This window comes from Vanellus vanellus (assembly GCF_965231255.1).
Source record: "Vanellus vanellus genome assembly, chromosome: 3".
NCBI lineage: Eukaryota > Metazoa > Chordata > Aves > Charadriiformes > Charadriidae > Vanellus > Vanellus vanellus.
Genome location: NC_138907.1, coordinates 21,684,072 through 21,697,155, shown reverse-complemented (window position 1 = coordinate 21,697,155; position 13,084 = coordinate 21,684,072). Strand labels below are relative to the sequence as shown.

General features: G+C 40.2%; 2 protein-coding genes across 3 annotated transcripts in view; one reads left to right on the top strand and one right to left on the bottom strand.

Annotated features, from left to right (window-relative positions):
• The window catches only part of NVL (nuclear VCP like), a 43,411-nt gene extending 39,020 nt beyond the window's left edge, over positions 1 to 4,391 (bottom strand). Inside the window, exons 1-5 of the mRNA XM_082481284.1 lie at positions 4,318 to 4,391; positions 2,662 to 2,735; positions 1,447 to 1,499; positions 1,262 to 1,358; positions 320 to 374 (exon numbers count right to left, since the gene is read on the bottom strand). Of these exons, the coding sequence (XP_082337410.1) occupies positions 320 to 374; positions 1,262 to 1,358; positions 1,447 to 1,499; positions 2,662 to 2,735; positions 4,318 to 4,374 (336 nt within the window). The 5' untranslated portion in view covers positions 4,375 to 4,391. The remainder of the gene's footprint in view (positions 1 to 319; positions 375 to 1,261; positions 1,359 to 1,446; positions 1,500 to 2,661; positions 2,736 to 4,317) is intronic.
• A 364-nt stretch (positions 4,392 to 4,755) lies between these two features.
• Positions 4,756 to 13,084, top strand: CNIH4 (cornichon family member 4). 2 transcript variants are annotated; one of them, XM_082480307.1, is made up of 5 exons: positions 4,756 to 4,892; positions 6,399 to 6,467; positions 7,533 to 7,645; positions 12,154 to 12,294; positions 12,884 to 13,084. In XM_082480307.1, the coding sequence occupies exons 1-5, from the start codon at positions 4,824 to 4,826 to the stop codon at positions 12,909 to 12,911; spliced, it is 420 nt and encodes a 139-aa protein (XP_082336433.1). In that variant the 5' UTR covers positions 4,756 to 4,823; the 3' UTR covers positions 12,912 to 13,084. The 2 variants fall into 2 exon arrangements, with proteins under 2 accessions (XP_082336433.1, XP_082336432.1); XM_082480306.1 differs by having other exon boundaries at positions 12,154 to 13,084.

Below are 13,084 nucleotides of genomic sequence, written 5' to 3'. Positions count from 1 at the left end.
CATCTTCTGGTTGAAGAGGCAACAGCCTTTGCGAGTAATAGTCAGATGTGTCAGTTCCTTCAATCATTACATTCATTTGACAGCACAGTCTTTTTGGCTCCCAGTGTGCTTTCCTCAAAAGTGATTCCCCATCACAGGTTCTTCCTTTTTCTTCAGAAAATAGCCACCTTTTAGTGCTACAGATTTTCAGTTGGAATTGCCAAGTCTGGCTATACCTTATCTTCAGCTCCACTTTTAAACTCTCCAAGTGCATTCCAACTTCCCAACATATTATCATGTGTTATGCAAATACAAACAATCATAATAAAATATAACTTACTAGATCTTCTGGATAATCATCATCATCAGAGACATCTGTGGCACTTCCTGTAGCCCTTTACAGGGAAGGAAGACAAAAACTATTAATGTATCAGAGCAGAACTGCGAGACACACACAAAACAGAACAAATGCAATTTCAACAACATTGTTCCCCACAACCATGACACGCAGAGACTAGAGAAAAACTCCTGACTAGCATGCTCTAAACTTACTACTATGAAGAGCTAAAAAAATGTATCCTTTCCAAGCCTGTGATGAGTTGGATCAACTCATAATCTGGCTGAAAGACAGTCCTAAAAAAACGTGATGTCAGATCAATCTGATTCAGATCACACAATCACCAATGCTGGCAAAGGGAAGTAGTAGCAAATCACTGCTGAACTAGACTACTCCTTCTGATTACAATGTCCTAATTTCCCATAAGACCCTTAATATCTATCACAGGTTAGAGAAACCAGAATGGTCCACGAGACTATGCACAGGGTTAAGAGTTAGGAAACCTTAATTCCAACCTCATAACCAGTGGTGATTTACTCTGAATAGCCTGTCTTGTAGTCTTATCTCTCAGATTTAGCTAATATCTCTCACACCCAAGAAAGATTAAGAACAAAACAAAACAAAGGAACTGAATCACATGAGGACTGGGGCCATACGTGGAAAACTACCAAGGAAGCCCCAAGGATAGCCAGTAGTTCAGGGCTGTATGTTCTCCACAACACAGAAAGCATGATTGGCTCTACTATCTGCTTGTCTTCAGTGAAAAAAAAAAGTGCTTCCATTAACTACAGGTAACTTCTGATGAAGACAAGCCTATAGGAAATCAAGGATTTATCAGTAACCTTAAAACTACCAAAATTTAATAATATAAAGACAGAACGCTTTAAAGAAATTATAATACTAATGGCATTATGAAAGTAATCTAATGGTAAAAATTCTTCTTACTCATTTTTCTCTTGTTGTCTTGCTCTTTTTGCCACATGTGCAGATTCTAAAGCTGCTAAATCTTCACGTTCTTTTTCATTACTGATTATTCCAAACACTGAAAGAAAAAGTTCAAACACGATAAGGAAACAGCCAAAGCGTAATCAAAGAATTTGGCGTCTTGGACGTAATACTAACAGAACTACCTTTTTCAACTTGTATTCTAAAAGCATTTCTTTTTCTTCGTCCATATTCTGCACTGAAAAAACACAAAATAAATAGGTTACATCAACTGCTTCCCCCCCCCCCCCAACATGTCTTTCTCAGTGGAAAAAATACATTGTAAGTTGATACTCAAGCTTCTACACAAGCTCTTATTAAAAACCAACTATGTGAAAAAAATGACTGTTTTTTCTTAAGCCTGGAATAGCTCAATCACTGGGATGAAACAAAGCCACTAAACTATACTGGTCTCTAAAGGGATATTTAGTAAAAATTATCAAGGTCCTCTTTAACTGTACATATAGAGAAGCAACAAAGTACTATTTCACAACACTACCAAATTTTAAATTTTAATTCAAACAAGAATATATGGACACAGGACTACGGTCTGGAAAGGACAGTCCAGCAAGGAATAACTGTGATAATTAATAGCAATCACTATGAGAAAATCTGATTCAATAAGCATCTTTAACTGCAAACAAAAATCATCAACCTTTTATCTTCACTTACTGAGAGTCTATTTTATTTATTTGCTTTTATACAATAGCTGACAGAGGAAAACCAAACGGAGACAAAACCTCAAGACCTGTAAGCATCCTAAGCAAGGGGTTTGGCGCCCTTTCTCTAACAAGGCACAAGTAAATACACTATGAAAACATGAATGAATATACTTCTCCACTTTCATTAACCCCCACACTCACCGATGATTTCCTGAAACAAAACCTTGCTCCACACCCAGAGAAGTGTAACAGCTTAAAAACAATTAGGCAAGACTGACTGTCCTGCTGAGCAACTGAACAAGATTCAGTGGCTTACTGAATCCCGTATCTCCCTCATCTGCCTGCACTGAAGTGTTACTTTCCCTCACATTTTAAGCTCACTGGGGAAAGGACCAACATGCTGTAATGCATCTATAGCTATTTAATTAAAAAAAAACAAAACAAAAAAAAAAAACAAAAAACCCCACAAACCACAACTAGATCTTGCAATGCCCATGCATTAATAAAATATAAGTTATTAGATATGTCAGGAAACACTGGAGTGGAAACGATCTTTCTGTTTCAATCAACCTTAACAACTGGTAATGCAGTTAACATAACAAAAATAAGATTTTCATTAAAAATACACAAATTAAAACAAAAAAAAAAATACGTTCCATATTCTGACTGTAGAATACAAGAATACAAATCTTTGCTCACCTGTAGGTTTTCTGCAAATCAGATGCTAGAATTCCAATGTCAACATACTGGCCACATTTACTACTTGCAAGATACTGAAACAAAGAATTTTAAGCAGTGAATAAAATCTTTGTCAATCACTTCACCAGAACAGCTAGATCAAACATGTCTGTTTCAAACTCTACTCTTCTTAGAAGTCAAAATGAAAATCAGAAACAGCTTTGAGCTGCCTTGGAACACACTAGACAGTATTTCCCAATGAAATGGGAAATGCTTATTAAGACACAGACAACTAGCTAGCCGTGTTTCCCAGGGAAATGCAGCATACTGTATTCTGGTGCTTTGGTGACTTCTGCTGGTGCAACTCCATTGTTTTTATTTAGCAAGAAAGATGACTATGTAACCCACACACCATCTTACTGTCAATCCTTCTAAAGTTCTTGGTTTCTCTCAGTTAACCTCCTTTTGTTTTACATCTCTGACCTTAAAAATTAAACAATCTACATCAATTAGTATGGATACTGTCACAATTAAGGACTTTAGTCTTTACAAGATGTTTCAAAGAATACTATGGAAAAGTATATAAATGAAAGTGAATTCTATCAAACCTTTTTTTTTTTTCTGACAGCAGCTGATCCAACCCATTTTCAAACCACGACTATGAAAGTGCAAGAAAGTGCACTAAATTTCAGGTACAACTGTACTCCATTTGCTTTCTTCCCCCACTGTCCAAATTAGGAGGAGTTTCAGTACTGTAATGGTGGATTCCTTCTTAAAAAAATAAAGAGGAGACATAGAACCTCCCTAAAATATGTGGTACCCCAAATATTACAGCAAGGAGAATTTCAAAATCTCATTTAAATTAATACCTCTGCTTAAAACAATCAAATTGCTTAAACTTGAATACAGAATTATTTTTGAAAAAGAAGTTACACTTCACAACACCCGTGGGCAGCTACCGACCTGCAGAAAATACGAAGCCTACCATAAATCCAGCTGGCTCTTTCATTTCAGAATAGTCAAGACATAGTCACTGTGATCTTGTAAAGGAAAATAAGCAAGCTCCCTCAAGCAGCTGCTCACATTTTAAGGAATTAGAAGCCGAGTACACTTACACATAGACACAGAAAAACGGTGCTTAGTTTGCAAAGTCACCATAAATTTTCATAAATCTTAGCACAGCACTATGCCACCTGAAGGAATCACTGCTCTTCCCACTCTTCAACCCGTGTATTATGGAAGTAATCACATTTTTTCCCTTTCTTCACTCATTTAATATAATCGATGTACATCTTTGCAAATGTAAACACTTCCGAGTTGCTGATATCTACCCAAAGCGGTGAGGGTTGGGTTTTTTTTTTTTTGACTATTCATTTCACACTGGAAATAGCAGCCAGCTTTCAGGATCAGAAGTACTGAAGAGGATGGAAGAAAGTAACAAACCAAACAAAAATATAAAAATGGACTCTACTAAAGGTCTTTTTAAAGCCTTTTTAAAGCCCCGAGAGACGAGGCCGGCTGTGGCGCTCGCTGCCGCTCCCCCCCACACCTGAGCGGGCCGGATGCTCCAGGCCGCTTCCAGCGAACAGGGGAAAGGCGCGACCCGCCGTGCCGCCCCGCGGGGAGGGGTCGAGGGGTCCCGCCGCCGCTACCGCCGCTGCCCGCCTAGGAGGGTACCTGCTTAACGCGCTGCTTCAGCCTCAGGTCCACGAAGTGCCCAGGCCGGCTCCTCATGGCCGCCCGCCGCCCGCCCCGGCCAAGGGCCTCCCCCGCCGGCCCAGGGGCTGTCCCAGCGCCTCGCCTGCGCGGGGCGGCCGGGCGGGAACCTGCGCGCAGGCGGCAGCCGGGCGCCTCAGCCGCGCCGCGCCGCGCCGCCCCAGGCCCCCTTCCAGCTGCCTGTACCGGCAGTACCGTTCCCTTCTCCCGCCTCTGACCCACCGAGCCGCTAACTAAGTTCCAAAATCGGTCAGGTGCCCGGTCAGGGCGATGGCAGCGCCCTCACTCACCCCGGCTGTCACCGCCCCCCTCCGCCGCCACCTCTGAGGCGAGGACTACATTTCCCAGCATGCCGCGCGGCGCGGCGGGGCCCGGCTCGGCCCGGCCCGGCCCTGTCCAGGCGGGGGTTGGGAGGGGGCTGGGGCGTGGCCTACGGCGGCCGGGAGGGCGGCGGCGGCCGTGGCGGGATGGAGTCGGTGGTCTTCATCTTCTCGCTGATTGACTGCTGTGCCCTCATCTTCCTCTCCGTCTACTTCGTATCCTTCTCCTCCGGTGCTGGGGGGTGGGGTGGGGGAGCGCCCGGGGCGGGGAGGGTTGGGTAGGGTTGTGGCTGCCCCTGCGGCACTGAGGCGGGCCGGGCCCGTTGAGGCGCCGTTGAGGGCGGGCGAGCGGGGCCGGGGCTGGCGGTGGGTTGAGGGCGGGAGGGTGGCGGGGCGCGAGGGCCTGTGCTGGATGACGGCTGCTGGCGGGGTGGTGGTGGTGGTGGTGGTGGTGGTGGTGGTGGTGGTGGTGGTGGTGACCGGGGCGGCAGCCCCCGGGAACCGGCGAGAGGGGGGGGGGGAGGGGGTTGGGGAGGCTGCGGGTGGTTCCGTGCCCTGAAATACGTGCGGTGTTTCGAGGGCTGGAGCTCGGGTGGCTCCAGGGTGCTACGGGAAATAACACATCGTGCCTGGGCGGCAGTGGCATGTGCTTGGCGTCGGCGTGGGGAAAGGGGTGCTGAATGCACGTTTCGCACCCTCAAAAACTGCCCGGGCCTAAAAATATACGGCCAGAGGGTAGTCACTTGACTGTAAGGATGCCTTACGCTATTTTAGACGTGAGCTCATAGCTGGGAGGCTGCGAGTTCCTCGATAGACAGGATTTCCATATTCTTTGTTACACGCTTGCCCGTAGTTTTTGCTGTCTGGTGGTGTTAGATTGTCAAAGCACTGATTTGGCTTTTTTTTTTTTTTTTTTTTTAATAAAAGAGAATTGGCTGTCACACTCTTTCAAATGCTGGTGCTATTTAACAACCTACGCAGTTCTAACAGGAAAAAGTACAGGTGCACTTGAAAAAAAATCCTAGAAGGGAAGGTTATTTGTTGAAAAAATAAAAGATTTCACCTGTTTTCTAGGGATAGAAGAAATCTCATGCTATTTTCATTTTCTTCAAGAAAAGGAGCATGAGCTTTACAGGACATAGCATGATGATGTGTACACATGCATGCTAAGCCTTTTTTGAGAGGACTTTTCTGTCCAAAATCTTCATATTTCAATTGCTGAAAGTTCATTTGATAATGATGTTACCCTCTTATTTCCTAGCAAAGGATGAATTAATCCAATGTTGCTGTAAATGTAAAAAAAAATAGATCCACTTCTTAAAACTACACTATTTGGCTTTATTGTGAGGAGAGTTTAAAAACTGCATTGACTTTTTCTTCCTTTTAAGTTCTGTTTTCAAGTGTTGTAATAATAATTCTGATAGTAAAAATATTGAGTTCGCCTCTTTGGTCTTTTTAAAGTGTTGAACTGAACTTTAGCTCTTGTGAAACAGTTGCCGTTGGAAAAACACCATAAAATCCTTTGGCCTGATGATAAAAGGTGGCCTGACTTTCTACCTAAAGTCGGAATGAGTTGTAACTAATTGAATGCCTTTGGCAGATCAGCTGTAGAACAAGACTGTCTTACACTGAGAACAGAGTGCTCTCCCGAGTTTATTGGATAAAAATAAAGCTTTGTGTATTCTGAGTTAGCATACAATTTTTCCTTATCTTGGACTTCAGATAATTACACTGTCAGATTTGGAATGTGACTACATTAACGCTAGATCATGCTGCTCAAAACTCAATAAAGTAATTTATTCTTCTTTGCATTTAATGTGGTTTAAGAAAACGATCCTTCATCTCAGCATTGCAAATAACTGGGGTATAATATATATCTGAAGAGACTTGATTGGTAGTATTTTGCATGTGTCCTTTATTTCAGTCTGCTTGTCTTTTTTGGATGCCCGTCTTTCAGCAAATTCAGTCACAAAAGGCTGTTCTGACCTGTGGTACTCTGAGATAGGCTGCTACTCTGAATTCGTGGGACTGACACTTAACTCTTTGCAGAGCTCTTGAGTTCTGTGCTTTCATTCTTGTAGGTGTGCCACACCAAGGATGTCTGCTTGTGACTGAACTCTGGGATCTTTGTAGCAACTTTCTATGATGCTTCTGTATAACTCCTAACCTCTCTTGAACAGCAGAGAGATTTAAAGCGATAAGGAAAAGTACTGTTTTAACCAAATCTGCTTAAAACTGATTTCATTAAATCAATGTGGCCTTCCCGCATGGGTGTTCACTTTGATTTAAAGGTATTTTCTTTCTTAATGTAAGAGAGAATGCCATCGAGCAGTCTCTTGATAGTATCCTCAAGAGAGGATGCTATCAAGCCAGAAATGTGCTATCGTCAGGGGCTGACCTGATTTATTTATTCCAGTTTTCATATTGATCAGTTCCAAGCCCGAGGTTGTTTGTATGTCCTGTGTCTGTGCAAATTTTAATTATCTGCTTCTCTCATTCCAATGTTCTCTGCAGTGATTTCAAATGAGCACTGTATGCTTTCTTAACTCGCTTTCTTAAATGCTTGTGTAATATCGTTGTGTTTAAACACAAGTTGTCTCTAGAAATTTTTGTAATACTTAGATAAAGTACCTCTGTTATAATATCTTATGGCCTGATTTCTGACTTACATGGAATCTGTCTCAAGCTATTAATTTCCCCATACTGTGATAAAATCACATGCATTTTCTTCTTCCATTAATTTTCTGTCTGAGTTTGATGTTATTAGCATCCAATGATAATTCCGTATAGATGTCCTTTTCAGAAAGCAATTTATATTTGTGCATATAACTTTTTTCTTTTCTTCCCTTTTTGCAGTGGGTGGTCCCTGAGGTGATTGGCCATGCTGTTGTAACGGTATTAATGCTTATTTCATTGCACTGGTTCATCTTTCTCCTTAATTTGCCAGTAGCAACATGGAATATATATAGGTAAGCGCAACGGGTTTTGTGTTTGTGTTTTTTTCACTGTTATTTTATCTCTAAGTGTAGTATGAAGGTAAATAATATGTCATGATGAGATGTTTCAGTTGTGTTCTTGAGCTGCTGACAGTCTTCGTGGATCTACCTAACATAAAATTCTCCCCTCATTGTAATTAAAATTACAAGAGACCCAACAGTGTAAAGGATATGAAGCTTTTGGCCTTTCCTTCCAGTCACTATAGCGCCCAGTAATCTTGATTTGTGAATCATTCCCAAGTCTGTAGGAAGTAATAGCATGGTAATTGGGATTATGAAGTAGTACTGCAAACACAGTTGTTAATGTTTTTCATGCTGTGCCTACATGCCCGATAGTGATATCGGGATTAAAGTACTTAGGTCAGCATGGCTGATGGTTGTAAAACCATCCGGCTGTGGTGTTATGCCCTGCACCCTCCTTCGTTTACTTGTCTTTCCCCCTCATTTGCATTGTTTCTAGTCCCCCATCTTGCCTCTTTGAATTTGGAAAACTCTGCAGGCTTTTCATCTTATGGCAACTGTCAGTGTTACTGATCTTTGTATACTGGGCCAGCCACCACTGTGAAACGGTTTACTTATCAGTAGGGGTTTCCATGTGGCAACGTTGGGACTGTTGAAAAATGTTTATTTTGTATCATTTGATGAGCAGAAAATTGAACCTTTGCAGGTGTTACGCTAATGAAAACTGGGTGTGGACTTGTTGCAAATTATCTCTAATCACTGTACTACAGGAAGTTCAGAAGTTTAAGACAGAGGTATGAAAGTTGGCTGTAATTCTTGTTTGCCTAAACCTGCTAGGGCTACCTATTTGCAGGGATGGGTCAGCTTGTTGGTAAAATCAAACAAGAACTTTCATAGCTCTCATTAAAAAGATGTTGAGGATCCTTTTACTGATAACCTCATTGTTCTTGGGCAAAATAACCATGCATTTATCACCCCTGTTTTCTACAAAACTGCTAGCAAAGCCTTCAAATGTTTCTAAGCTGGAGTAATGTGAGACAGTATAACTTGTATGTTTAACAGACAAATGTTGCCTAAACGCATGCACATAGGGGTACTTTTGTTTGGCCACCTGTATGTACAATTGTATTATACACTGTTGCACAAAAGGACCACTATTCCCTTTGGTATCTGCTGGCAAGTATGGAGTTTGCATTTGGTGTTTCATGTACCCTAGACTGTTTCTACAGAGACACTAGAGAGAGAATGCATTTTCTTTAAAGCTCTGAAGATTTCTTTTACTGGTTACCCCTTTGCTGCTTCCTTTTGCTTACTTATGCTATTTAAACTGCTATGCCCTTTTAAACCTGGTCAGAGAGAATTTTAAAAGATACAATTATTTCTATTTCCACACTTCAGGCAGTAAGCTTTGACTGTGGTTTTGAATTGATAGCTCTCATTTTATATTTGTCATACATGGGGTAGACATTCTGAATATCCTAAAATCGAGGATTGTTTCCTCAATTTCAGATGTCCAGTGTAGGCAATAAATGAATATGACAATATGATACTTTGCCTGTCCCGCCACAAGAAGTCAAAATGTTAAGCCTGTATTGATAATCCTGCCTTCTTTCTGAGGATTGAGGCGTTTCACCCACATTACTAGCCTGGACTATTCCATCTATAGTGAAGGAGTTAGAGTTGCAAAAGCAAGGGTGGTGGTTAGCATTATAAAGGAAATCTGAAGATTTGGGATAGAACTTGCATTTGACCCAGTGTTCAATGGACAAAAGATATGGCAGTCAGAGAAATGGTGGACTGTAGTAGTTTGAATACACTAAAGTGAGGAGAAGGTGTCAATTATTAAACTAGGATTAAGTGGAAACAAATGAAGTGTGAACCTGTTACCATGAACTGCAAACTTCCAGCTGAACGTGTTTGAATTTTCTTGGTATGTTATAGTATTTCAGGAACCAATTTCTTGAGTAAATGTGCTGCATATGAATTCAGAAAAGTTTAAGATTATCACTTACTCCAAGATGAGTACAGATATCAAAATAATTGTGTTGAGATTGAAGAAGTCTGTGCTTTGTAGTATATCCAAGTGATAATAAAGACAGAGGTAGGATGATAATCCCTTCCACTTACTCTCTTTCCTTCAAAACCTGCTTAATCTTGATGAGTAACTGGTACAGTTACAGGCAGTACTGGCTTAATTTACTAATGATAACGTCTCAATGATGTCAGTGACAGTACAGAGGTTTTGTGTGAAAGGGGCATCAGAAACAAATCCCAGGGAAGATAAATTGGTCAAAAACACCATCAGGAGAGACTTTCAAAGTGCAGCATGTTTATTGTAACATCCTACTGGCCCTTCCTGTTCAGCATACTCAGATGTTCATTTAATTTGATTTTTTTTTTTTCTGAATTTTGTAGTGTCTTACACAATCTCCAGTGAGACATAGTTTTGTCTTACATTCTCCTTGTTTTAAAACTAGATATTGAAGCAGCTTATTTGAAAACTATTCATATTTCAAAATAGATATTTTATAGTTCTTAAATATTTCTTAGACCTGCTACTACACAAAAGAAGCAAGAATTGTGAAGGAAATGTTGAATGTGACTAGAAAAAAAGAAAGCAACTCTCAAAAAAAAAAAAAGTTGAACACTTCCCTTTCTCCTTTTTATATAGATATGCTTGAGACAATAGGTCAAAATAATGTGATTCTTGTTTTGCCCTTAAGTAGATCATACCCATCTTAAAACTGAAGTAAAAAAAAAAAAAATTCTTTTAAATACAGTGAAAATTCTGACCAGGACTTCCCCATCCCTTACAAAATTGTGTAATGTAGAGGGAAATGTCCTGTTTCTGTGGCAGCAGCTTCCACTAAGTGGAGATACTGGAAGCATTAATATATGTACTCATTGAAACTGACAGTTTTCCTGTTTTGCTGCAGTTTTTTGCTGCTTAGGGTATGACAACTGGCTTGAGTTGTGTTTGTCAGCATCTATCATCCTTGTGTCCATGACTACAGTTCCTTAGACGTATAATATGAGCCATACTAGGTTTTTTGGAAAAACTACCTCCCAAGCTAGTTTTGCAAGCTTTAATTAAGTTGCATCATTTAAGTGTTATCACTGTTCTTAAGAAGCAAAATTAATAAATCCTAGAGATATAAGAAAACTATGCACTCTATTTCTAGGATAAATGGGTACAGGAGACTTGTGTTCTTCCTTGTAATGCATTTTATTTGAAGAAATTACCAGTAAATGGACAATAATTTTTGTTATCATACTAAAAAAAGACCAATTGCTTACAACTTCAAATTTAGAGGAGACTTTCAAACTTTATTTTACATGAACTGTTTTTAATGGGACATAATTGTGTTTGTTATTAGTCAAATATGCTGCAGTGCTTTTTAATGCCTCTGTGAAAGAAAGACAAATACTGTGGTCTTAACTTTTTTTTTTTTTTTGGTCTCCTGCTGCTGCTAGAAAACATCCTTGTCTCTTGTTCCCTTTCTTCCCCTCCTATTATTGAAATTAATATTGCAAGAGGTGGGGGAGTGCCTTTTGGAGTACAAGCGGTGCCATTCTTCTAGTATATAAAGAAAATCAAAGTGTTCTGTTCTGAGACCTTGTTTTTTCTGTAGGTGTAAGTCCAAGAGTTAAATTCCTGTGTAGAAAGAGTATTATTCCAGGAAGGTAGAGCCTGTATGACATTTAAGTGAAATAATAATACTGTTCTAGACTGAGCTCAGCTGGAGTGAGAACTTCATGTGCTTGCATTTGCTCTCTTGAGAAATGCTTATGACAAAAGAACATGCTGCTTGTTGAGTTTTCACAGGACATAAACATTTGTTTTGCTGGTTTTATTCTTCCTTTGGCTTACATTTCACTTTGTTTTGCTCAACTTTTGTTCTTATGAGGATTTGTACAGCAGTACTTAACTTCTTCAGTTCTGCCCAGTCTCTCATCCTGTCAGCCTCAGTGCCTCTGCTGAGACAACACAGGATGGTTATGACACAGATGGGAATAATACACAGATCCTTTTTCTCGTCTTACGTTATCTCATTTTGACCACTGGAGTCTGTGATTATCTATGTGGGTTCTTTTGTAAATAAATCTCTAATTCTTAGCTAAATTAATTCTCTTCCAGTCCCTTCCATCTAACCCATCTTTCCACTGTGAATGGACGTTTCCTTCATAACACCAAGTAACCATGAACAGCAATTAAAATAAACTGGAATCAGCTATTACCGGTAAACTGTCCCATTTATACATGAGAAGCCGGGCTGATGCTTTTAGTACTTCTTATCCTCTTATTCTTTCTTTGTGGGTTGTAGTGGCAGAGATACATGGAGTATCCTGAAACCGCAATGGAATTAAAGATGAGCTCCCGTATGTTGAATTGTGGAACTCTTTAGATTAAAGTCCCTTCTCTGCAAGCTCTTCTCCTCCCCTTCCCCTGACAGTCCCTCGTGTTTTGATGGCCATATTTCTGTTGTTTGTGTTTTTTTTTTTTTCTCTTAAACTTTCAGGTACATTATGGTCCCAAGTGGAAACATGGGGGTATTTGATCCCACAGAGATCCATAACCGAGGGCAACTGAAATCACACATGAAGGAAGCCATGATTAAACTAGGCTTTCATCTGCTCTGTTTCTTCATGTACCTTTACAGGTTAGTTTCAAAAATTGCTCCCAAGGAACAAAGGAATCATCTGCCAGCTATTTTTATCTCCTCTATTCCGCTACTGTAATTGCTGGTATTTGTAAGTGTCTTTATCTTTTTGCATCCTGCTAAGCCTCAATAATATATTTTGACAGCTATCTCCAGGCTCGTTAGATGCCTTTGTTCTTTCTGATCAGACATTATTTGGAAACTTGGACTACTCCTTAATCTCAAACCCACTATAAGTACAATATAAAGGGTTATATGATTTCAGCACCTAGAATAAGTGGCTTATTTAAAATGGAAATAAACTTGAGGACCAAGGTTCTTTTACAAGCTCTGTTTTAGAAAATAAAGTTGATCTGGCTAAGTTAAAAACAGATGAGTTCTGTGATGGGGCTGCTTACTACAAGATGGAAGAACTGCTGTTCTGCAGTATTACTTCTGCAGTCCTTGTCTTCGTAAGCAAAGCACATAGCATAGTTGCTTTGCCTTTCTATTTCAGAATCAAGCACAGTTCTCTCATGAAAGCGATAGCTGTTCCTACTCGCACATGCTTCAGTAATCCACTGGTATCATGTTTTCTGTTTTGTCACAGTATGATTCTGGCTTTGATAAATGATTGAGACGTTGAAAAAGAACCATTAGCTGCCAAATTGGGTCATCACTCCAGTGACTGATTGTGGAGCCACAGAACAACTTCTGAACATACCTAGATCAATGTCGTCATGCAGTATATTTTTCCTCTTTGAACAAGAAATATTTTTCTGTATTTTTAACATAAAATATTTTCAAAAGA